This window comes from Hypanus sabinus, unplaced genomic scaffold (assembly GCF_030144855.1).
Source record: "Hypanus sabinus isolate sHypSab1 unplaced genomic scaffold, sHypSab1.hap1 scaffold_806, whole genome shotgun sequence".
In the NCBI taxonomy this organism is placed as follows: domain Eukaryota; kingdom Metazoa; phylum Chordata; class Chondrichthyes; order Myliobatiformes; family Dasyatidae; genus Hypanus; species Hypanus sabinus.
Window position 1 is genome coordinate 98258 of NW_026781658.1, and position 27278 is coordinate 125535.

General features: G+C 43.0%; 2 protein-coding genes across 2 annotated transcripts in view; one reads left to right on the forward strand and one right to left on the reverse strand.

Annotated features, from left to right (window-relative positions):
- LOC132390224 (zinc finger protein 850-like) overlaps positions 1 to 8598 on the reverse strand; it is an 86152-nt gene extending 77554 nt beyond the window's left edge. The window contains exons 1-3 of the mRNA XM_059962830.1: positions 6955 to 8598; positions 4915 to 5073; positions 2086 to 2253 (exon numbers count right to left, since the gene is read on the reverse strand). The gene's annotated coding sequence lies outside the window, so the exon portion shown is untranslated. The remainder of the gene's footprint in view (positions 1 to 2085; positions 2254 to 4914; positions 5074 to 6954) is intronic.
- Positions 8599 to 16800: 8202 nt separating this feature from the next.
- LOC132390217 (zinc finger protein 16-like) lies at positions 16801 to 25581 on the forward strand. Its single transcript, XM_059962822.1, has 2 exons — positions 16801 to 16893; positions 21480 to 25581. The coding sequence occupies exon 2, from the start codon at positions 21926 to 21928 to the stop codon at positions 22733 to 22735; it is 810 nt and encodes a 269-aa protein (XP_059818805.1). The 5' UTR covers positions 16801 to 16893; positions 21480 to 21925; the 3' UTR covers positions 22736 to 25581.
- Positions 25582 to 27278: the final 1697 nt, after the last annotated feature.

Consider the following 27278-nt stretch of genomic DNA (forward strand, 5'->3'; position numbering starts at 1 on the left):
GTTTAACCCTTCTTGAAGAATCTTCTGTGTCTCCTGGTCATTTGTAATGCACGAAAAACCACGACATAATTACCCCACAGGGGAAAACAGGGTTGTCACCAGCTGAAATCATTTCCGGATGGCCCATGAGGACACCCTGGGAACAAAGTCTCAGGATTAAAAGCAAAGTGAATAAGAATAAGGAACCTTGGTTCTTGAGGGATATTGGAACTGATAAAGAAGGAGAGAGATGTATGACGTATAAGAAACAGGGATCAAATAAGGTACTTGAGGAGAATACAAAAAGTAAGAAAAGAAAGAAATCAGGAGGGCTAAAAGAAGACATGAGGTTGCTTTGGCAGTCGGGGTGAAGGATAATCAAGAGCTTCTACAGGTATGTTAAGTGCAAAAGGATAGTAAGGGATAAAATTGGTCCTATTGAAGATCAGAGTTGTCGGCTATTTATGGAACCAAAAGAAATGGGGGAGATCTTAAATGTTTTTTTTTGCACCTGTATTTACAAAGGAAACTTGCATGGAGTCAATGGAAATAAGGCAAACAATTCATGAGGTCATGGAACCTTTTCAGATAGAAGAGGTGCTTGCTATCTTGAGGCAAGTCAGAGTAGATAAATCTCCAGGACCTGACAAGGTATTTTCTTGGACTTTGAAGGAGACCAGTGTTGAAATTGCAGGGGGCCCTGGCAGATATATTTTAAATTTCGTTACCTACGGGAGAGGTGCCAGTGGATTTGAGGATAGCTCATGTTGTTCTGCTTTATAAAAAAGGCTCTAAAAGTAATTCAGGAAATTATTGGCCAGTAAGTTTGACATTGGTAGTGGGTAAATTATTGGAAGGAGTACCAAGAGATAGGATTTACAAGCATTTAGATAGACAGGAACCTATTAGGGTGAGTCAACATAGTTTTATGTGTGGTAGGTCATGTTTAACAAATCTATTAGAGGTTTTTGAGGAGGTTACAAGGCAAGTGGATGAAGGCAGGGCTGTGGATGTTGTCTGTATGGACTTCAGTAAGGCCTTTGACAAAGTCCCGCATTGGAGGCTAGTTAGGAAGATTCAGTCACTAGGTATACATGGTAAGGTAGTAAATTTGATTAGACATTGGTTCAATGGAAGAAGTCAGACAGTGGTAGTGGAGGATTGCTTCTCTGAGTGGTGGCCTGTAACTAGTGGTGTGCCACAGGGATCAGTGCTGGGTCCATTGTTATTTACCATCTATATCAATGATCTGGATGATAATTTGGTAAATTGGATCAGCAAATTTGCTGATGATACAAGGATTGGAGGAGTAGTGGACAGTGAAGAAGGTTTTCAATGCTTGCAGAGGGATCTGGACCAGCTAGAAAAATGGGCTGAAAAATGGCAGATGAAGTTTAATACAGACATGTGTGAGGTATTGCACTTTGGAAGGAAAAAACAAAGTAGAACATACAGGGTAAATGGTAGGGCACTGAGGAGTGCACTAGAACAGAAGGATCTAGGAATACTGATACAAAATTCCCTAAAAGTGGTGTCACAGCTAGATAGGGTAGTAAAGAGAGCTTTTAGTACATTGGCCTTCATGAATCAAAGTATTGAGTATAGGAGTTGGAATGTTATGGTGAGATTGTATAAGGCATTGGTGAGGCCGAATTTGGTGTATTGTATGCAGTTTTAGTCACCAAATTACAGGAAGGATAGTAATAAGGTTAAAAGAGTGCAGAGAAGGTTTCTGAGGATGTTGACAGGACTTGAGAACTGAGTTACAGAGAAAGGTTGAACAGGTTAAGACTTTATTCCTTGGAGCATAGAAGAATGAGCGGAGACTTCATAGAGGTATATAAAATTATGATGGGTATAGATAGAGTGAATGCAAGCAGGCTTTATCCACTGAGGCTAGGGGAGAAAAAAACCAGAGGACAGGGGTTAAGGGTGAAGGGCGAAAAGTTTAAAGGGAACAATGGGAGGGCTTCTTCACAACTGGTTCTGACAGAGGCATAACTGGTTCTTCTGGGCACATTCTGTCTCACACCCAACTATTTCCTACCTTCCTTTGTGCAGATATGTAATGTCTAAAGGACCAGTGTTTGAGTGAATGAGACTCACCAAACTTTCTCCTGACTGAATCACTGGAATCTCCGAGTCAGATGGGTTCTCTCCAGTCGGTGCTCTCAGTCCTCGGGCTGGTTCACTTGTTGCTGTTCCCTCGTCTTCAGTCGTGGTTTACTTCCAGTTGCGGTTTTTCTTCCAATAAATCTCTCACCACAGGTCTAACTTTAACCAGAGAGATAATGAAGCACATTAACAATAAAAAGGAGAACCAAACATTTCTGCTTAATGTTACTCTGAACAGCACTCACTGACAGTTAAACACTGAAGGCAGATTTAATGATCTCTGTGAACCATCTTTTATTTTCCCTCACATGTTACAGAATGATATGGGATAAGAAGGAGCCATCATTCAATCATGGTAAGATATATGTCACAGGAACAGAATTAGGTGATTCAATCCATCTGGTCTGCCCACCATTCAACCACGGCTGATTTTTATTCCAACATATTCCTGTCTTCCTCCAGTAACACTGAAGCTACTTAGCAATCATGAATATATTAATCTTTGTCATAAATATACCCAAATGGCATCCTCAACCAACCTCTACGGCAAAAAATTCCACAGATCAGACATCTTTTAGCCAAAATTTTTTTCTTATCTCAGTTTTAAAGAGAAGTATCTTTATTCTGAGTGTGCTGTCAGATCACAGACTCTGTCTAATGGAAACCTCCCCTCCCTTTCCAGTGTATACAGGCTTTTCAGCATTTGGTACGTTTACTTAACCATACATCCTTCCACTACCACCACCGTCCCTCTGAACTCCATTGCGCACAGGCCCAGACCCATCAAATGCTCCTCATACATAAAGCCGATCATTCCTGAGATTGTTCATGTAAACCTCATTAGCAACAACTGTACTGAACACATTTCCAGCAATAACAGACAAAATGGTACCAGGATAATTGACAGGGAAAAGCTGTGCTTTCTTTACTGATGTCCTATCACAGGACGAGTCATTTCCATTTCCAGGTTAAATCAGGTCCATTTCAGGAAATACAAATCAGTCCTGGGTGAATGTAATAAAAAGAAACTGGAATTACCAGAAACACTCAGCGGGTAAGGAACAGCTGTGGGATCTACAATTCAGGTTAATAACGTTTCATCAGAATGACTTCAAACATTTTCAGATTTTAGTGCAGATCTCCAGCAACTTGAAATTCTGCTTGATTTCCACCGATTTTACTTGGATCAGAAACTGATATCCCAGGACCCAACCTCACAGAGTCGCACAGCTGAATCTGCCACTCACCGACCCTGAGAGTCTCTTGGACTCGAGTCCCATGCTTAGTGACGATTCCTGGGGTTAAACCCATTGCTACTGGTCATCTATGTCAATAATTTAGTTGAGAAAGTACAGGGTATGGGTAGAAAGTTTGCAGCAAGTTCAAACAATTACTTTTTTTGAAAGACAGTCAGCATAAACACTCCCCTCTCTTTCCCTCTCCCCACTCAGAACTGACCAATAGCGACTTCAGAAGATGCAAGAGTAACCACTGTGAGGGAATGTGAGTGGTTTCAAAGGGCTGGCCTGCTGGAAGCACATTACCAGACCTGGAGTGATTGCAACTGGGTCTGACAGAGGCATAACTGGTTCTTCAGAGCACATTCTCCAACTCCAACTATTTCCTACCTTCCTTTGTACAGGTATGTAATGTCAATGTGTGTTATGTGGTAAACACTTGTGAGAAGGGATACTCTGTGGAAATCACTGTCGGTAATACTTTGTGTGTTGGATCTGGATTGGGAGTACCTTGCAGAATCTACCTGTGTGTCAACCCCTACCTGGGTGGTCATTCCCTTTGCAGACAGTACTCCTGTGATAAGCTACTTTTAGTGATAATTCGTATGTGGATTTAGAACGACGACGGATAAGACCTACGGCGACTGTTTTCCTGTTTTACCACTGTGGAATTTATGGAATTCAACGTAATTGCCTTCTCCCGACATTCACCTTCGATTACCAATATCTCTCTCTCGTCATTAATTCTGTGTATGAACTGAACTTTCATACTTCACCATCTCAAGACTTAAAGCTTGGTATTCCCTGAGCTCATTGGTTTGGGAGTTATATTTACACTTATGTGTACTCGTAACACCTTTAAGTTTTGGTTATTATGCTTAATTTGTTATATAATAAGTAGATACAAATAAAGACAGTGGTTTTAACATCAAAGAAGGTAAAAGGGTTAACACTTTGTTAAACAATAGCAGCCTGTTTTTCTGACAGAAACTGCTGATGATCAACAGATGTACTAAGCCATGCTGAGCCATATTTCTTCTTGAGGGTAGCTAGCTAGGGCTTCAGGATGAATATCTCCTTGTGCAATCATGTGTGGAGATAGGACAGCGTCAGTTTGTTTTCTGTGTATAAGCCATTATGACTGTTTTGTAATTTGTCTTTAGGGGCTGTCATGCAGTAAGTAGCTTTGGCTCCAGCCTGTCTTGGGTGGGGAGTATCTGGATGGATATATCTGGGGTGTAAGGGGAATTGTTGGTCAGTTAGTGAATTGAGTGGGAACAGACATCGACTGTTCCTGTTTGAGCGAGTAACTGAGTAAGCCCCGGTTACTTGGAATAAACGGTTTGTACTTATATAGTCTCTAAGTGACTTTCTCCGGATTCGATTTCCACAGATTGGGAGTGGTTTTAAAGGGCTGGGCTGCTGGAAGCACTGTACCAGACCTGCAGTGATTGCAATTGGGTCTGACAGAGGCATAACTGGTTCTTCTGGGCACATTCAGTTTCACTCCCGCCATCTCCTACCTTCCCTTGTACAGGTATGTGATGTCTAAAGGACCAGTGTTTGAGTGAATGAGACTCACCAAACTTTCTCCTGACTGAATCACTGAGTCAGATGGGTCCTCTCCAGTTGATGCTCTCAGTCCTCGGGCTGGTTCATTTGTTGCTGTTCCCTCATCTTCAGTCGTGGTTTGCTTCCAGTTGCGGTTTTTCTTCCAATAAACCTCGCACCGCAGGTCTAACTTTAACCAGAGAGACAATGAAGCACATTAACAATAAAAAGTAGATCCAAACATGTCTGCTTAATGTTACTAAGAACAAATCTCACTGAAATTTAAACATTGAAGGCAATACAGTAATGATCTCAGTGAACAATCGGTTATTGTCCCTCACATGACACAAAACGATATGGGATCAGAAGGAGGCATCATTCAGTTATGGTAAGACATAAGGAACAGAATTAGGTGATTTGATCCATCCCATCTGCTCCACCACTCAACCATGGTTGATTTTTATTCCAACACCATATTCTTGCCTTCCTCCTGTAACCCTGTAGCTACTTAGCAATCTTGAATATATTAATCTCCGTCATAAATATACCCAAATGGCAGCCTCAGGCAAACTCTGTGGCAACAAATTCTACACTTCAGACACCTTTTGGCAAAAAAAGTTACTCAAATGAATTTTAACGGGAAGCATCTTTATTCTGAGACTGTGCTGTCAGATCACAGATTCTCTGTCTAATGGAAACATCCTCTCCGTGTCCACTGTTTCCAGACTTTTCAGCATTCGGTAGGTTTACTTAACCATACATCCCCCACCATCGCCACCGTCCCTCTGAACTCCACCCCCACCATCCCTCTGAACTCCAGGTCCAGAAACATCAAATGCTCCGCATACATAAAGCCGATCACTCCTGAGATTATTCATGTGAACCTCGTTAGCAACAACTGTACTGAACACATTTCCAGGAATAACAGACAAAATGGTACCAGGATAATTGACAGGGAAAAGTTGTGCTTCCTTTACTGATCTACTATCACAGATGAGTGATTTCCATTTCCAGGTTAAATCAGGTCCATTTCAGGAAATATAAACCAGTCCAGGGTGAATGTAATAAAAGAATAAAAGAACGTAATAAATAGAAGCTGGAATTACCAGAAACGCTCAACAAATAAGGAACAGCTGCGGGGAGAGGAACAAACTTTACAATTCAGGTTAATGACGTTTTGTCAGAATGATTTCAAACATTTAGTTTTTAGTGCAGATCTCCAGCAACTTGAGATTCTGCTTGATTTTCACCGAATGACAGACTGGTGACAGTGAGGGGTGGGGGAATTTCCAAAGACAGTTTGAACGCCAGACTCACGGGTCTAATCCTACTGTAAACACGAAAAAGCCGTTCCGGAGACGTCAGAACACACCAGAGCTACTGAATTAATGATACATACTACTGTATAAAAAATTCAAAAATCACAAAGTTAGAAGAAACAACAAGAACTTTGTCATATATACTTTGACCCTCACCAAATTTTTATCAACACACCATAGAAAGATTCCCATCCGGACACCTCACGCTCTGCATGGTAACTGCTCCGCCCGTGACTGTGAGAAACGGCAGCGACCTTTGGATACAGATCAGCACATCACAGAAACCATTCTCCCCCCGAGACTTCCCAGTCCCTCAGTAAAGCAGGCAGTGAAATCAAAGATCCCCAGAACCTGGGACGTTCTCCTTTCTCACCCACCCCAGTCCGGGAGAAGACACAACAGCCATAAAGCTCCAGGACAAACGCGAGGAGCCTCAGGAAGCGAGACGAGTTCGGGGAAGTTAATGGAGCTCAGTGGCCAAAATCACACCACGTGATCTGGCATCACAAAGCGGAGGGCGGGGCGAATCTGCGGCACACAGCCTCACGTGACCTGTCGGCCGGACTTCCATTTCAATTCTGAGGAAACAGACAGCCTGGGCTCCTGGTTTGGATCGTTCAATGCAGATTAAGTGGAGTCGACACATTTCTGACGAGCCTAGATAGCTGGAAAATAGATGATTAACTGGCCCTCAGTTCGGGGCTCACGGCCAACATCGGATCTCCCCGCTCGGGATCGGTCTCAATACACACCGATGGGAAAGTGATATCTTCGGCCCGCAGACAGTGATCCCGACGGAAGAGACGAAAGTCTTTCCCGAACACACCACCGACCCACTTCAGCTCTGAGCGGAGAGGATAACACCGTCCACCCGGAGACTGTGAACATGCGCGAAGAGATTGTTACATCATCGGGAGGCGGGGCCTCGGAAACAGACGCGCAGATGCTGCCCATCTGCGGTTAAATGGGAGTGGCAAACGGGATGACGTGTCGGGATTGGTGACACCCCCCGCCCCCACCCCCACCCCCAGGCAGAGACTCCAACTACTCATTAGTCTGTGGAAAGAAGCAAACTTGCCGCTCACATCACCTCTCACCTTAAATGTATTAGACATTTCAACCCCCAGGAAAAATATATCGTCTGTCCACTCTATCTATTCCTCTCGTAATCTTATAAACGTCCATCCACTCTCACCCCAGCCTGCGCCGCTCTGGAGAAAACAACACAAGTTTGTCCAAACTCTCGTTATAGCTCATGCCCTCTAATCCAGGCAGTGTCCTGGTAAACCTCTTCTGCGCCCTGTCCAAAGCCCCGACATCCTTCCGAGAATGGGAGCGACCAGAACTGTATGAAACACTCCAGATGTGGTCTAACTAGTTCTATAAAACTGTGTTACGAGCTGTAACGTTTTAGAAACGAACCAGCAGCAATAGAGTTCACACTGGAGTCTGGTTTTGATGTTAAAGCCATTGTCTTTAGTAGTATCGACTTATAATATAGTAACAACGAAATAAAGGAAAGTTACCAGTGTAATGTGTAAATATGTGTAAATATAATTCCCAGACTATCGAACGTGAGGGAACAAAGCATTGAGTCTTGAGATGGTAAAGTAGGAAAGTTCAGTAATACACGGAATAAATGATGGGAGAGAGATATTTGTAATCCAGGGTGAAACGTAGAGAAAAGGCCGTTACTTCAAAATAACCGTCGACGAAGTTCTTATCCGTTGAATCCGTCCACAGACGAGTTATCAGCGAAAGTGACCTGTCAGAGGAATACCGTCTTCCAGGGGTTACCACACAACATACCCAGGCAAGGGTTAACACAAGATATTCCAAAACCCACTCCTATGGATTATACGAAGTGACAGCCACACACATTCGTTGTGGTTCCGTGTACCGATGATTAACCCACTCTTGTGGGCATAGGAGAGTTCCAAGCCTCAGCTCTCTTGTTCAGTCCACAGTCAGCGCTGTCAGCCTGTGACTGACGTCATAGTCCCGCCTCCTCACACCGACGCTCTTAAAGAAACAGTCACAGTCCGACCTTTGAACTCAATGTTCCAACTAATAATGACAACCATGTCTTTTGCCTTCTTAACCACCCGATCAATCTGTGCAGTCTCTTTCAGGGAGCGATGAACTTCGAGTCTAAAAACCCTCTGATCATCGACATTGTTCAGGGATTTGCATTTAACAGTGTACTGTCTCTCCACATTCGACCTACCGAGCTGCCAAGATGATCATCACTAATCAAATCTCACTGAGATTTCTCAGGTCCTGTTGAATTTATTGCCAATTGGACCATTACGGGAAGGTACAGGGACAGAGAAACACTAACTTGTGGCATCATAGGCAAGTACATTCAGTTAACACACGGAACACAAATTATACGATTCTCTGTCAGTAACAATCTGTAAATATGATTTATGTCATTAGCAATGTATAAAATACTTTGTGTCATGATCAATATTAAAATGTGCATTTTGTCTCAATAACAGACATGGAAATGTTGAATTTGGTTCCTGTCTCCATTCATCCTGTAATCCACAACCAGCTCCTTTGTTTTTGTCACAATGAGGGAGAGGTTGTTTTCTTGACAACACTGTGTCGGTGTGATGACTTCTTCTCTGTAGGCTGCCTCGTTATTATTTGAGTTTAGGCCAGCCAGTGTAGTGTAGTCAGCAAATTTAATTAACAGATTGGAGCTGTGGGTGGCGACACGTCAGGAGAATACAGAGAGTAAACGAGGGGGCAAAGAGGCACCCGTGTGGGGTAAGTGTGCTGAGGGTCAGAGAGACAGAGGTGAGGGAGCCCACTCTTACCACCTGCCGGCGATCTGACAGGAAGTCCAGGATCCAGCTACACAAGGCAGGGTGAAGGCCAAGGTCTCTGAGCTTCTTGTCGATACTTCACGCCTTCGTATGGCTACTGCTCTGCCCATGACTGCAAGGAACTGCAGAGAACATCAGAGAAACAAGCCTCCCCTCCATGGACTCTTCCTACACTTCCCCTGCCTCGGAAAAGCAGGCCATGTAGTCAAAGAACCTCATTACCTGGACATTCTTGCTGCAAACCAGCTCCCACATCGGGGAAGAGATACAAAAGCCTTAAAGCGGGTAACACCCGGCTCAAGGACGGTTTCCTGTCTACAGTTACAAGCCAAATGAATGATAAAATGGACTCGAACTCACAATGTAACTCGACGTGACTCTGCACCATATGTCTAGTGATTGTTTTGTCGATTTCATTTTTCATTTTTAGAATCTTTTTTATTGATACATAATCTTCTACAGCTATAAAATGATATAAAACGTCAATAGATTAATATGCATACAATTAACAAAGCTGAAAAAAACTGATCGTAAAATATAAGAGTGGAAATATATATATATAGAAAAATAAAGGAAAAAAGTATCCCATCTAACTCGGGAAAAACCCAGTAACCGCAAAAAAAGGGGGAAAATCCATTAGGAATGAACCCACCGGAGCAATACGTTTGACCATCATCTAATTTTTTTTTAAAAAGAATCATCAACCGTCATATCACATTTATATAAAAAATAAAATCGGACGGAAACCATATAGCATAATTCAAATTAAATGACAATATTTGGCAAAAGAGCCCCATCTTCTCTCTAAACCGAATCGAGGATCAAATGTTCTACTATTTTTTCCTAACTAAGACATAACATTCCTTGAGAAAACGATTCAATTAATGTAGGGGAAGAAATATCTTTCCATTTTAATAAAACAGCCCTTCTTGTCAGTAGTGTAACAAATGCAATTACATGTTGATCTGAAGATGAAATACCCTGAATATGATGCGGAACTATTCCAAATAGAACAGTCAATCTATTTGGTTGTAAATTAATTTTCAGAGCTTTAGAACTTGTAGAAAAAAAAGATTTCCAAAACGATTTTAATGAAGAACATGACCAGGACATATGTGACAAAGTAGCTACTTCAGTTTTACATCTATCTCAGCATTTGTCTACACTAGGAAATATTTTAGATCGTCTCCCCTTTGTTAAATAATAACGGTGAACAGTTTTAAATTCAATTAAACAATAGTTGGCACATTCAGAAGAGGAATTTACATTTTTCAAAACTCGAAGCCAATCTTCATTAACAAAGGTCATATTACGTTCTCTCTCCCAATCTTGTTTAATCTTGAGTGATAGGTTCTCGTTTCGTAACAAAAATAAATTATAAATTCTGCCAATTGAACCTTTCACAAAGGGATTCAATTTCAAAATGGTATCCAACATATCAGATTCTTGGAAACAAGGAATCTTAGGTAAATATTGTTGTAAAAATGTCTAAACTGAACATATTGCAAAAAATGTGTATGAGCGAGAGAAAATTTGTTAATTAACTCTTCAAAGATCATAATGGACCATCACAAAATAAATCTGTAAAAGAATGGATCCCTTTATTTTTCCATAGGAGAAAAATGGGGTCAGTTGTTCAAGGTATAAATGAGAAGTTTCGATGTAAAAAACTAGTCATCTTAAATTGTTTTAATTTTTTTAAAAAACGAAACTGAACCCAAATCCGTAGGGATTGTTTAATAACCGGGCAAAGATTTAAATTTCGAATTTTAGAGAGCTGTAAAAGTAATGGAGTTCCTAATATTGAAATTAAATGAAATTGTTTAACTGTTTTTAATTCCAAATAAACCCACAATGGATTTTGGTTCTTATCAAGACAATATAACCAAAAACATAATTGTCTAATATTCACAGCCCAATAATACTCTTACATTAGGAAGTGCAAGTCCACCATCTTTTTCAGATTTTTGTAAATGATACTTATTAATTCTTGGACTCTTATTGTTCCAAATAAAGGAAGAAATAAGTGAGTCAATTTGATCAAATTTTCTTTTAGTTAAAAAGATAGGTATATTTTGGAAAATATATAAAAATCTAGGTAAATCCTCATTTTCACAGCATGAATACGACCTATTAAAGAAAAAGTAAGTGGATTCCATCCAGAAAACTGTTGTCATTTCTGTGGAATGGAAATATATGGAAAAGGCTTCAATCTCACATTATGATCTGCGGTAACTGGGATCAGGTGACCGGTGGTGGGTCTCCCATATCAATATCAGAATCAGGTTTAATAGCACCGGCATATGTCATGAAATTCGTTGTCTCTGCGGTAGCAGTAGAACCTAATTCATAACAATAGATTTTAACGATTGTGATTTAATATAAGATAAATATCACGTAATTAACCAAAGCCCCGACATCCTTCCGAGAATGGGGGCGACCAGAACTGTATGGAACACTCCAGATGTGGTCTAACTAGTTTTATAAAACTGTGTTACGAACTGTAACGTTTTAGAAACGAACCAACAGCAATAGAGTTCACACTGGAGTCTGGTTTTGATGTTAATAGCACTCTGTTTATGAGCATCTACTCATAATATAGTAACTTAACGAAATAAAGTTATGTAAATAATATGTGTAAATATAACTCCCAGACTATCGAGCCTGAGGGAACAAAGCTTAGAATCTTGAGATGGTAAAGTAGGAGAGTTCAGTAATCTACGGAATAAATGATGGGAGAGAGATATTTGTGATCCAGGGTGAAACGTAGAGAAAAGGCCGTTACTTCAAAATAACCATCGACGAAGTTCTTATCCGCTGAATCCGTCCACAGACGAGTTATCAGCGAACGTGACCTGTCACAGGAATACCGTCTTCCAGGGGTTACCACACAACATACCCAGGCAAGGGTTAACACAATATATTCTAAAATCCACTCCTATGGATTATACGAAGTGACAGCCACACACATTCGTTGTGGTTCCGTGTACCGATGATCAACCCACTCTTGTGGGCATAGGAGAGTTCCAAGCATCTGCTGCGACTAACTGAAGCGATCAGCTTTTCCAGTCTCTCTCTCTCTCTCTCTTTAGACTGGTCGACTGCCTGTCTGCAGATCTCTCTCTCTCTCTCTCTTATGGTTCAGTCCACAGTCAGCGCTGTCAGCCTGTGACTGACGTCATAGTCCCGCCTCCTCACGCCGGCGCTCTTAAAGAAACAGTCACAGTACGACCGCAGGCTCGTAACAGCCGCAACACAACTTCCCGACTTTTGAACTCAATGATTCAACTAATAAAGACAACCACGTCATTTGCCATCTTAACCTCCCGGTCAATCTGTGCAGTCTCTTTCAGGGAGCGATGAACTTGGAATCTAAGATCCCTCTGATCATCAACACTGTTCACGGTTTTGCACTTAACAGTGTAATGTTTCATACATTCGACCTACCGAGCTGCCAAGATGATCATCACTAATCAAATCTCACTGAGATTTCTCAGGTCCTGTTGAATTTATTGCCAAGTGCACAAGTACGGGAAGGTACAGGAACAGAGAAACACTGACTTGTGGCAGCATCACAGGCAAGTACGTTCAGATAACACACTGAACACAAATTATACAATTCTCTATCAATAACAATCTATAGATATGTTTTATGTCATTATCGATATATAAAATACATTGTGTCATTATCAATATTAAAATGTGCATTTTGTGTCAATAACAGTCTTGGAAATGTTGAATTTGGTCCCTGTCTGCATTCCTCCTGTAATCCACAACCAGCTCCTGTGTTTTTGTCACAATGAGGGCGAGGTTGTTTTCTTGACACCACTGTGTCGGGGTGATGACTTCTTCTCTGTCGGTTGCCTCGTTATTATCTGAGATTAGGCCAGTCAGTGTAGTGTAGTCAGCAAATTTAATTCGCAGATTGGAACCTGCCACTGCAGCCCCACAGTGCACTATGTACTGATTGCAAAGCTACGAAATTGCATGTGAATAGCCTCCCCTCCCCCAACTCCACTCTTTCTGCGTCACCAGCAGACTGGGACATCTCACATCTCGCTGCCTCCGCCAGGACATTAAACTGTGAACAACTGTGGTCAGGGACTGATCTCTGGGGAACTCCAAACGCTACCTCCTTCCAGTCTGAAAACGACCCACTCATCCAGCCACACACTGCCGGCAGTTAACCGATCTCCAACGAAAAAGCCTAATCACCTTCTCCTGAGGGCCAATACCATTGCTGACTCTGAGTTTACCACCGTCAAATGCCGGGAGGGACATAATAATCAGAAAGTCTCTAGTCACAGCCGTGTGAATAAAATGTGATCTCAGTGGGTGTGTGGCGCATGCTCAGAACGCGAAGGAGACAGACAAACTGAGCCAAGTCACAGACTGATGAAGGGAAGGAATGATCCCATTTTGACACAGAGAGGGAAGCAGAGAGTTTGATGTTGACCCTGATTCCGGAACTGTGGCCAGTTAGAAGATGAAATCTTGTTCCTCTAAATTGTTTTGAGATGTGACAGTGTTTTAATCAGAAGGCACCATGGAGACTAAAATTATTTCAGTTGAAATGTTGTCCTTCACCCACTGACGTGCTTTGTAAACTTTTAACAGTGTAGAAAATTAAAAGGATTTGTGTATGGGAATCTCGAACACAACAGCGCGTTAGTTCCGCTCTATCTGTCAGTTCACCAGCGCTTGGACACAAAGTACACTGCAGATGCTGTGGTCAAAGCAACACGTACAAGACGCTGGAGGAACTCAGCAGGTCGGGCAGCATCCGTGTAAATGAGCAGTCAACGTTTCAGGCCAAGACCGAAGACCGAGATCTACAGCTTTGCACTGGGAAGTGGCCGTTCACCTGCTCCGTGTGTGCGAAGAGACTCATTCAGTTAACCCACCTTGTGATGCTCCGGTGAGTTCACAATAAATAGAGGCCACATTTCTGTCCGGAATGAGCAAAGAGTTTTACTCAATCATCCCAGCTGCGGCAACACCAGCAACTTCACATCAGGGAGGAAGTTCAAATCAGCTCCGTGTTAAATGTTTAACCATCACGGTGACTGAAGCCAGCTGCAGGTTCATGAGGGACTGTTACTGTCAGATTCTGCAGTTCTTGCGGCTGCTCATCGCACCCAGGACTGAACCCTGGTCACTGAGCATTGGTGGAGTCTGTTCTGCTGATGTTAGCCTTCAACTAGACTGGTGTTTAATATTGTGGATCTGTGAAAGATAAATCAGTTTGTATCAAATCCCGTGTCTCACTGGAGAGGCCGCTCGGCCCATCTTGTCCCTGCCCATGTTTCTGTTCCATATCAGTATATTAAAATATATCCCTGACGTTCCCCTCTTGCTCTCCCTGACATGACAGGTTGCAACTGGTCACCACTCTATGAGATAGGAGATTTGTTACGTACCCCGTAACTGGGTATTTAAACAGCAGGGAAAGAAGAATCTGTTGGAGTCTGGTGGTACCAAACTAAAGGTGTTTATTAATAAAAATAAGCAAAACCATATCAATAATGCGAATATACATATAAAACAAGTTAGCAGTAATAAACCTAAAAGTGTAGGAATAATAACAAGCAATAATAAAGAAGCTCTATCGATGTCTAGGGGTAAATGAATTGTCATAGAAAAGTATATAGTTCAGTTCAGTTCATGAGTGCTGATGTAGTTATGGTTGTTGTATTGTAATCATTGGAGAGAGAGAGAGCGAGAGCGAGAGAGCGAGAGAGAGAGGAAAGACTGCTCGGAGACGGTGTTATAGTTTCTCTGCAAGCTTGTTTCCACTTTTACAAGGACACTGTCAGCTTCTGTGTTCTTACAGAGAGAGAAGGGAGGAACTAGTTGATGGACAGCTGGGGCTCAGCACGGTGAGATAAGTAGGAGGTCCGCTGATAGACCTCCAGACACATGGTTTTGGACACTGAATGAGCTTTGTTGTGTCCACAGAAAAAGGTGGGTTTTGGAGGATCGATCAGGAGCATCGATCAGTGGCTCTCGCAGTGTGAAAAGGCTGTGACCGGTGGGGAGTTATTCGTGTGTCCATCCCTCGCCTGGGTTAATAACTCCACCACTGAAGAACGGTCCCGTTTGTAGTGTCACAGTCGGTGACTTCCAAAGGATTTCGGAGGACGACGGGACTATCGACGGCATCAGCTTACCTGAAGACTCAAACCTCTCCTCTCTCTCTCTCCATCACTGCTCGACTCAATCCCACGAACTGAACCGAACTTCACTCATCACCGTAAGACGGTATCCATTTACCCCGAGGCGTGAAGGAGCTTGGCTTTCCTATTTCCACACACACACACACACACACACACACACACACACACACACACACACACACACACACACACACACACACACACACACACACACACACACATATATATAAAATGATTGATAACCTGTTTGATATATCTGCATTTATATTGCTGTAGTTACTAATAAATAGCATTAGTTTACTGCAATACCAGACGACACGGTGTTTTATATTTCTGCTGGTTCTTTGACCCGTCACGGGATACCTAACAGTATCTACTCCAAATATAAAAGATTAAATGAAATAAACAGAAGTTAACAGTGTTATGCGTATATATAGCTCCCAAACTATCAAGCTTGGGAAACAATGCTTAAAGTCTTCAGATGGTAAAGTGGAAAAGTTCAGTGATCCACGGAGTAAGTGAGTGAGAGGAGAGATTTGTAAATCCACACGAAGATGTAGAGAGAAGGCAATTATGAAGAATTCCACACACATTCCACGCTGGGTAAACGAAATAACAGTCGCCGAAGATTAGAAATATCACCAGGTGACAGTAACAGGAATATCGTCTTCAAGTGGTTACCACAGAACACCCCGATTCCAGGTAAGGGCCAACAAAAGTGATACCACAGGATACTCCAGCAAATCCACACATATGGATGATACGAAGTGACAGTCACACATCCGTTGTGCACTGCGTGCCGATGATCAGCTCAACTCAACCTTTTGGGCATGGAAGAGTTGCAGCCTATAGCAGTCACACGCTGAAGTTCCAACAGCTTGTCTCCCTCTCCCTCTCCCTCTCCCGCTCCCGCTCCCGCAGCTTGTGTCTGACGTCACAGCCCTCCTCTCTCAGGCACTTAAAGCGACACTCACAGTAAACGAACCTGCGGTCTCGTAACACAATGCACCTCTAAAGTTTGACAGCAGACTAGCGAGTGAATCTTCGGTGATGCAGAGTCAGAAACAAAAGAGTTGCCAGCTTGAATCAGGGGCTCCAGAGAGAAATGGGGCCCAGAGGAGGAGGACGAATAAGACCAGCAGGATGTGGTTAAAAGTGAAAGATTAGAAGCATTTGGAAACTGGTTGATCGAAAAAAAAGGGGGTTAATTTCTGCAAAACACAGGTGGAAATCAACAGATCAGGCAGAAATTTTGGAGAGGAATAAATAGAAAACGTTTAGGCAGAGCCCCTTCCGCATGCCCAGCCTGTGTACTCCGCTGCTTAGTTGATCTCTGAATTGTTTTGTGTGTGTGCGTCTCTGTATTTCCAGCAACTGCAGAATCTCCTGTGTTTTATATCTGCATTTTACTTTGGCATTAGATACACGTTGATATTGAGTATATTGGTTATGGGAGCCGCTTTCTGCGTTAAAACAGCTGCAGATTTTTTCTATACCCAAGATAAAAAAAAAATGAGATATGGACATTGAACCGGTGCTTGCAGAAATCTTTAATGGCACCGTGATTACCCATAGGGCCATGCTGAAGCGCCGATGAAATGCGCAGGCGTCAGGCTGAGGCCGTCCCTGAGTTTCACGCATGCGCGCAGTACACAGAAGCCTTTGAAAACGTCGGTTGCAGGTAAGAGAGATTAACCGTGTTTTTATCTTAAACACCGACTTCAGGATAATTCCTCCGAATTTCGGACACCGTGGGCAGCAATCCCGTGACGGTCCTGCCCTCTTCCCTCTCTCTCAGCCCCACGATCCGTACACGGGCCCAGGGGAGCTTCCGGTTGATGAGGAAATGGGAACCGATGGATCTCTCAGACAGAGCTGAGCTCCAGCTATCTAAATGCAAGGATTAGGAACTCGGAGAAAGGGAACAAAATCTTTTACATCTCCAGTTGAGAAAATCGGCATTAGCACACTTTTCCGTAGATGCTGTCTGGCCTGCTGAGCTCCTCCAGTATTTTGTGTGTGTTGCTTACTCTACCTCCTCTTGTTCTGGACTTTTCTACCGGTGAGAACATATTTTGTCCCATTCTCTCTGGGTACGTAATGACATCAAACACCTTTGCCCTGGGCAACAAGTAGCTTTCACATCACAAATGTGCCAGACTCCAGTGAGACAGACTACTGCCCTTCCCGTCATATTCATTGGGATTTCATTCACTGAGTTCACCACCGTCAGTCATTGGGGGAGGGTTCAGGGGGAATATTTATGTGGAATACAGAAACTGGGGATGCCTGTTTCCATTTTGGTGATGTAAAACTTGCTGGAGAACTTGCAAGTGGGAAGAAGTGGAGTGATATTCGGAAATCTGACTTTTTAAAGCATAATTTAGCAAGCAAATCACATATGGACAATGTGAAAAAGTTTTGGTGAGAAAATCCTCCATTTCCTGTTACAGGCCTGCTACATAGGTTGTGTGAGAGTGCAGATGAACTCGATCAAACCCAGACGAGATCAAAGCTCCTATTGACAGTGATTTGCTAGCCGTGATAATGAATACCTCTCTATATAAAATTCACTGTGCCCATCTTGTCACTGGGTTAAAAATGCACAGCACAAGATTTATCTGCACACTGGTTATTACAAATTAGAGGGGAGATTATTACAAATTAGAGGGGTATTGGAGGAAAGGAGGGGAGACCTCCAGTGTCCCTGATGCCCTCACCTACAAGATGTGCATCCAGCTGCAGCTTGTAACCCTGCACTTCAATGAGCTGCTTGAAATGGGTGAATTCCATATCATCCAGCAGTTGGAGGGGGGTGATAGATATGACATGAAGAGAGGTGAGCTACTCCCAAGGTGCAGGACACAGGAAACTGGGTGAGAGTCAGGAAGGGGAATGAGGTTAAATAGGCATCGCAGAGTACTCTTGTGGCCATTTCACACAACAACAAGTGGACCACTTTAGAAACTGTTGGGGGGAATTACCTGGCAGAGGAAAGTCAAAAGGCTGATAGGGGATTTGTTAGTTAGAGGAACAGAACAAGAGGGGATGAATATCCTAGTGGTAATATCCTCATGCCATCTTTTAGCCATCCTGATTGATTTCTTATGTGTTCTCTTGCATTTCTTATACTCCATAAGAAAGTGACTGCCTATCCCTGTTATGCAATTCCATTTTGTGCTTTACCAGGGTCTCAATATCTCGTGCAATTCAAGTTTCCCTACAGTTTCTATCTTTACCTTTTATTCTGACATACCCGCTTACTACTTTCAAAATTTTGCTTTGAAGGCCTCCCATTTACCAAGCACATCTTTGCCATAAAGCAGCCTGTCCCAATCCACAGTTGCCAGATCCTAGTGTTGATTCCAGGTGTTGATCCATGCCCTGAACACATCCACCTTTCCTACGCTGCTCCTTGTATTGAAATATACAGGGCTCAGCATATTCACTGTACCATGCTCAGCTTTTTCATTCCTGACTTTGTCTGAGGCCTGAACAACATCTTTCTCCACAACCCCACCACCATCTGTTCTGTTATTCAGGCTCCCATTCCCCCTGCAACTTTAGGTTAACCCTCTTTAACCCCACCTCCCGCCATGCAGATCTATCACCCCTTTGGCTTTCCTCACCCAGATCAATAAAAAGGAGGTGCATACCAGGTACAGGCAGATAGGAACAAATGGGGTACTTATGAAATACAGGAAATTCAAGTGAACACTTATGAAAGAAATAAAAGAAGGCATGAGGTTTCCCCAGCAGACAAGTTGAAGGAGAATCCTCAGGGATTCTGCAGATATGTTAAGAGCAAAAATATTGCAAGGGAAAAAATTAATTCTCTGGAAGATCAGAATGGTAATCCATATGAAGGGATAACATAGACTTGGGGAGATTTTTTTTGCATCCGTATTTACTCAAGAGATGAACACAGAGTCTATAGAAGCGAGGCAAAGCCACATCAACTTCATGGACCCTGTACAGATTACAGAGGTGGAGGCGTTTGAGGCAAATTAGTGTGGATCAATCCCCAGGGCCTGACAAGTTGTTTACTAGGACCCTGCGGAAGACAAGTGCAGAAATTATCGGGGCCTTAGCACAGATATTTAATTCACCCTCAGTGACAGGTGAGGTACTGGAGGATTGGAGGACAGACAATGTTGTTCTGATGTTCAAGAAAGGCTGCAAAAATAAACTAGGAAATTATACGTTGGTGAGCTTGACATCAGAACTGGGAAAGTTATTGGAATGTGTGTGCAGGAACCAGGTATATACTGTAAGTATTTGGATAGGTGTGGACTGATAAAGGATAGACAGCATGGCTCTCGCCAATCTTATAGTCTCTTGCAGATGTTCTCAGGAAAGTGGATGAAGGCAAGGCAGTATATGTTGTCGACATGAACGTTAGCAAGGCACTTGACAAAGTCTTATATGGGAGGTTGATCAAGAAGATTCAGTCACTCAGCATTCAAGATGAGACAGTAAATTGGATGAGACACTGTCTTTGGCAGAAGCCAGAGTGTGGTAGCAGATCGTTGCCTCTCTGACTGGAAGCCTGTGACTAATGGTTGCCACAGGGATCAGTGCTGGATCTGTTGTTGTTTGTCATCTATATCAGTAATCTGGATGATAGTGTGGTTAACTGGATCAGCAAATTTGTGGGTGACACCAAGACTGGTGGTGTAGCGGACAGTGAGGAAGACTATCATGGCTTGCAGTGCGATCTGGACCAGGTGGGAAAATGGTTTGAGAAATGGAAAATGGAATTTAATGCAGACAAGTGTGAGTTGTTGCACTTTGGTCTGACCTACCAAGGGAGGTCTTTCACGGTGATTGGTCGGACACGGAGGAGTGTTGTAGAAGAAACGGACCTGGGAATACCTTAATTCACTGAAAGTTGTGTCACAGTTAGATAGAGATGGAAAAAAAGATTTCAGCCCAATGGCCTTCATGAACCAAAGTACTGATAACAATAGATGGATGTTATCTTGATTTCTAGAAGACATTGGTGAGGCCTAATTTGGAGTATTGTGTGCAGTTTTGGTCAACTACCTACAGTAATGATATAAAAGAGGTTCAGAGAGTTCAGAGAAAATTCACAAGGATGTTGCCAGGTCTGGAGAACTTGGGTTGTAAGAAGAGATTGAACAGGTCAGGACTTTATTCCTTGGAATATAGAAGATTGAGGGGAGATTTGATGGAGGTATACCCCAACTATGAGGGTTATAGATAGGGTAAATGCAAGCTGGCTTTTTCCGCTGAAATTGGGTGGGACTACAACCAGATGCCATGGATTAAGGGTGAAAGGTGAAATGTTAAGGGGAACATGAGGGGAACTTCTTCACACAGACGGTTATCCGGCTGTGGAATGAGCAGCCAGCACAAGTGGTGCATGCGAGCTCGATTTCAACATTTAAGAGGTTTCTGTTGGTACCTGGATGGTAGAGGTGTGCGAGTGGGCTGTTTTAATAGTTCAGCACAGACCAGTTGGCCCAAAGGGCCTGTTCTGTGTTGTAATTTTCTATGACTGTTACAAAAACCTGAAATAATGTTATTATTCACTTTAATTCTTTTTAACAGCTGTATGGACCAACGATTCATCTGGGCAGGAAATTTTTACATGGCTCTAGAGCTGTGGCACTTTAAATTAACAGTGCATAAAAGAAAATCCTAGCTGCACATCAACAAAGGCTATTTGTGTGAGAGTGTTTCAGTTACTGTGGAGCCAAGAACCCATGCAGCTCAGGGGGAACAGGGAATAATACCAATGGAGAGAGTCAAACTGAGCCAAGTCACAGATTGGAGATGGCAGAAACATGGAAACAAAAACCTACAGCACAATACAGTTTCTTTGGTCACAAAACTGTGCCAAAGATGCCCTTCCCTGAGAAATTACCAAGGGTTACCCATAGGCCTCTAATTTTCTGAGCTCCATATATCTGTCCAGGGGTCTCTTAAAAGACCCTATTGTATTCGCTTCCACCACTGTCACCAGCAGCCCAATCCACGCACTCACCACGCTCTGCATTAAAAAAAATCTTACCCCGATACCTCCTCTGTACCCATTCTTATAGAGACAGAAAGAACATCAGAGAATTTGATAGTTATTACAGATACCAGCTTTGTGCCCAGTTAGAAGATGATTTCTCTCTCCAACTTGGGTTGAACTTCACTGTAACAGTGTGATGTCAGATCACACCTTGGCAACTCAAGTGATCTGATTTGAAATAATGACGTATTCCCACTGATGGAATTTGTAAATCTTTTTTTCAGGTTAAAAATGACAAGGAATTTCTCTACGGGAATCTCGAACACAACACGCCAGATTTGCTGTCTTTGTCCAGATATTTAAGAAGCGGAGCAAGGGAATCACTCGATCATCCTTCCTGCTCAGACTGTGGGGAGGGATTCACTCGATCATCCTTCCTGCTCAGACTGTGGGGAGGGATTCACTCAATTGTCCGACCGACTGGCACGCCTGTCATTTTACAAAGGGGGAGCCCATTCCCCTGCTCAGACAGTGGGAATGGATTCAGTCGGTCTTCTCAACTAAAGGTACATCAGCAAGTTCACACTGGGCAAGGCCACTCACCTGTTCTGTGATTGAGAAGCGATTCAGTTGGTCAACCCACACGTGGACACACCAGTCAGTTCACACTGGGCAGAGGCTGGTCATCCACTGAATTTGTGGGGAAGGATTCACTCGGTCATCTGTCCTAATGGCTCACCAGAGAGTTCACACTGGGAAGCGGCCATTCACCTGCTCGGACTGTGGGAAGGGATTCACATACTCATCTAAACTGAAGGTACATCAGCGAGTTCACACTGGGTATAAGCCATTCACCTGCTCAGAATGTGGGAAAGGATTCGCTCAGTCATCCGAACTACGGAGTCATGAACGAGTTCACACTGGGGAGAAGCCGTTCAGCTGCTCAGTCTGTGGGAAGAGTTTCACTTTGTCATCTCTCCTACTGAGGCACCAGTCAGTTCACACTGGGGAGAGGCCATTCACCTGCTCAGACTGTGGGAAGGGATTCACTCGATCATTCTCCCTACAGAGACACCAGTCAGTTCACACTGGGGAGAAGCCATTCAGCTGCTCAGACTGTGGGAGGTATTCACTGAGTCATCCCACCTACTGGTACACCAGTCAGTTCACACTGGAGAGAGGCCATTCACCTGCTCAATCTGTGGGAAGGGATTCATTCAGTCATCTCATCTACAGATACACCAGCGAGTTCACACTGGGGAGAGGCCGTTCACCTGCTCAGTCTGTGGGAAGGGATTCACTCGGTCATCCCACCTACAAGCACACCAGTCAGTTCACCCTGGAGAGAGGCCATTCACCTGCTCAGTCTGCGGGAAGGGATTCACTCGGTCATCCACCCTACAGAGTCACCTGCAAGTTCACCCTGGAGAGAGGCCATTCACCTGCTCAGACATTGGGAAAAGATTCAGCCAAATCCAATGAATGTGCATCGTTGAGTTCACACTGGGGAGAAAGTTTCGATAAGCTGCATGCTGGATAATTGTCCATCTCTGTTGCTGAATGCAATTTCAAGAGTGACTGTTGGTGCTGAACTCTGCAATTATTGCTGCTGCTCACCACACCCAGTTCTGCACCCTGGTCACTGGACATGGGAGGAGTTTCTTCTGCTGCACATTCACCTTTAATGGGACTGGTGTTTAGTACTCTGGATCTGAGAGAAATAAATCCGTTAATTTTAAACTCTGTCTTTGGTAATTAATTGAACTTATAACACACCTAGTATACAGTAGAGAGTCAACGTAGGCCAGCTTACCCTGCCAGTGATTCATTTCTATGACAGTCCTAATAAATCTTCCCCTGTTGTTCATCTCTCACTCTCCCTGTGGTGATGGGTTCCAAACAGTCACAACTCTGTGGGTGAAGAGGTTTCCCTTGAATTTTCTGCAGACTGAAGAAGTGGAGCTGACTGCAGCTCTGTCTGAGATGTTCTTCACCCCTCCAATCTCTGGGCTGAGGAAGAATGACATTGTTAGTTAACCTCCTTTATCACGATTCATTTCCACATTATTGGTCACTTTCCCTGCTTCTGAAGTGTTGTTGAAAGCACCACTGTCCTCTAAAATTGACAATAGACAATAGGTGCAGAATTAGACCATTCAGCCCCTCGAGTCTGCACCGCCATTCTGAGGTCATGGCTGATCATTCACTATCAATACCCAGTCCCTGCCTTGTCCCCATATCCCTTGATTCCCCTATCCATCAATACCTATCTAGCTCCTTCTTGAAAGCATCCAGAGAATTGGCCTCCACCGTCTTCCGAGGCAGTGCATTCCACACCTCCACGACTCTCTGGGAGAAGAAGCTCTTCCTCAACTCTGTTTTAAATAACTGACCTCTTATTCTCAATCCATGCCCTCTGGTACTGGACTCTCCCAACATCTGGAACATATTTCCTGCCTCAATCCTATCAAATCCTTTAATTATCTTAAACGTTTCAATCAGATCCCCTCTCAATCTCCTCAGTTCCAGTGTGTATAAGCCAAATCACTCCAATCTCTCTGCGTAAGACAGCCCTGCCATCCCAGGAATCAACGCTGCACTTCCTTAATTGCCAGAATGTCCTTCCTTAAACCTGGAGACCAAAACTGTACACAATATTCCAGGTGTGGTCTCACCAGGGCCCTGTACAAATGCAAAAGGACATCCTTGCTCTTGTACTCAATTCCCCTTGTAATAAAGGCCAACATTCCATTTGCCCTCTTCACTGCCTGTTGCACTTGCTCATTCACCTTCATTGACAGATCAACTAGGACTCCTAGGTCACTTTGCATTTCTCCCTTACCTAACTCTACACCGTTCAGACAATACTCTGCCCTCTTGTTCCTGCTTCCAAAATGGATAACTTAAGATTTATTCACATTGGATGACATCTGCCAAGTATCTGCCCACTCACCCAGCCTATCCAAGTCTCCCTGTATTCTCCTAACGTCCTCTTCGCATGTCACACTGCCACCCAGTTTAGTATCATCAGCAAACTTGCTGATATAGTTTTCAATGCCCTCATCTAAATTCTTGACATAAATCGTAAGGAGCTGTGGTCCCAATACAGAGCCCTGTGGTACCCCACTAGTCACCTCCAGCCAGTCCGAGAAACACCCATTCACTGCTACCCTTTGCTTTCTATCTGCCAACCAGTTTTCTATCCATGTTGAAACCCTGCCCCCAATGCCATGAGCTCTGATTTTACTCACCAATCTCCTATGTGGCACCTTATCGAATGCCTTCTGAAAATCTAGGTACACTACATCCACTGGCTTACCCTCGTCCAACATCCTTGTTACACCCTCAAAAAACTCCAACAGATTAGTCAAGCATGATTTGCCCGTTTTCTCCTTCCCTCCCTTCTTGAAAAGAGATTGAAAGCAGAATGGGAAACCATTAGTTGGATGTTCAACGAAGCTGGGTCAGAAACCAGAGGTGGGTCTGCACAGGCAGAGTTTGAGGCTCTAGACGATGGTCCAGGTAAGAACGTGTGATGAGGAGAAGGGAATCAGCAGTGGGGCATGGTAACAATTGACAGAGTAGCAACATTTGGAATCTGATGACAGAGAAAATATTTTGTTTGTCTGACTGATGACACAAACAACGCCTGTGGTGAGGTGCTCCACTGGTCGAGGAATATGTGTGTGTTGGGAATGGTTTTATCTATTGAGAGAGTTGTTTCTGCTTGTTTATCCTGTAATATTATATCCGGATGGTTATTGTGGATTGTCCTATCTGAAATAATGTATTGATTATCATATAATCTGTAAGATTTTGACTCTAAAACTGTATCAGGCTTCAATTTATGCTGCCTTTATGAAGTGATGGAGGACATTCATGTGTTTGTATTTCTAAGCAATATTTTTGTGAATGATATCTGCCACTTGTTTGTACCTTTGTAAGTAATCAGATTGAGTTAAACTCTTGCAGGATCCTGGAGTGCGTTGGACTGTGTCTGGTTTCTCTTGGCATTTTCTGCACTTACTGCCTTGTTTGTTCGTATTTCAAGTATTTCTCATTTTTTTTTCTCTCTTTCTTTTGTTAACAACATTGTCCTGTATTTCTGCAAGGAACCCCTCTGTTTCTGGGAAGAAGTCGCCAACTCTCAGTCAGGCGCTCGATGCTTCCTTGTCACCATCTAGTCTGCTCAGATTGTTGGGATGTCTCCCATGGAGGGTCATTCTCTTTCCGTTTGTTAATGTTTTCTTCCATAGTGATGACTCATTTTTCTGAGTTGGCCTCTCATTGAAGTTTTCTGGTCTGTATTTCTATTCACGATTGCATGTACACACATGGAGTGCTGTATCCTGTTCATTTTTGATGAAAATATATACTTAGAGGTTTTATCTGACTACTGTGTGATTTATTTTTATCATGTTCATTATTTCTCTTTCTCCTTATCTCCAAGGTAATGTTAATCGAAGTGCATTTGAGTGTAAATAGTCTTTTCTAATGTTTTCTAAAGTTCTTATTAAACTTTGTAAATTTATTGATTGAAATGAGACCAAGATATTTTTATCCAAAAAAGTCATTGTCAGTATTGGTGTAAGTGTTTATTGCCTTTGTTAAATTTGGAAACTATTGAAATCTGTTTGGCAGGTTGTTTTAAGCCTTGAACTAAATTTTGTCAAAAGTTTTCCCTATTCCGCATACTTTCTATTTACTTTGCGTGTTGCTATTCCAGATACGTGTGTATCTAGAGTCACGATGAAGGGTCTTGGCCCAAATTGTATTTTTGAAGTGGTGGAATACAGACTGGACAGAGGCTGAACAAGATGTTTAATATATATCATTGAGGTGATGGAATACAGACTGGACAGCGGTTGAACAAGATGGTTGATATATATCATTGAGTTGGTGGAATACAGGCTGGACAGAGGCTGAACAAGATGTTTAATATATATGATTGAAGTGGTGGGAAACAGGATGGACAGAGATTGAACAAGATGTTTGATATATATCATTGAGGTGGTGGGATACAGACTGGAGAGAGATTGAACAAGATGGTTGATATATATCATTGAGGTGGTGGGATACAGACTGGACAGAGATTGAACAAGATGGTTGATATATATCATTGAGGTGGTGGGATACAGACTGGACAGTGGTTGAACAAGATGGTTGGTATATATGATTGAGGTGGTGGGATACAGATTATTCCAGATGGGCAGGGAATTGAGTTGACTATTATTTACATCCTTCATATACATGAGTAATAATCCTTACGTCTCCGTCTAAATATGTGTAAAGGGGGTTTCTTCTTTTTCTTTGTTACTGGTATGTTAATCAAAATGGCCTCTTTGTTTGTTAAAAGTAGGAATGCTTCTTTGTTGCAAGAGTGCTGGAAGCTTGTTTGGGTTCAAATTTACTGATACGGAGAATTGTATTCCTTTGTAAACCAATTGGGATTAATGTAGTTCTTTCTTCTGAGTCTGTAAGCTATTGTTGGCGGGCATTTTGGGGGACTTGTCACGAGGGAGTGAGGGAGAGAGGACGTGATGCTGCAAACTGGGTGAGGAACGGACCCCAAGCAGTGGGGGGGGGGGGGTTTCTGAGGCCAGGAGGTATCCCGAGGAGAGCAGATGAAGATAGGTGTGCTTGGTTGACCACTTCGGGTGGTCCTGAGCTGCGAGTCGAGGAGTTCGGAGGGGATGAAATGGTGGCCAGAAGACTTCAGTAATAGAGCTCCAACAGTCGTGCATGAAGTGGTTTGGACTTTGATAAGTTTGGCGTCTTTTCTTTATTTTCTTTTCCTTCATATATACTGTATCGTTATTAATCACTTAGTTATAGTAACCTTTATAAATTGTACTCACTTAATCGCATATGGTGTACTGTCTGTTTTTGGGCGAGGCGGGGACATCACACAGCATCCACACCGGCTGATTACCCAGTTTGGCGGGCCGAAGGCTGCTACCCCTGGACGAGAACGAGCTGAGCGAGCCTGAGGTGACCCACGGGGTTACATATGCAACGTACAAATAATAGTAATTTATAGTAAATAGTATGTACAGCAATATAACATTGAAATACTGTGGTGT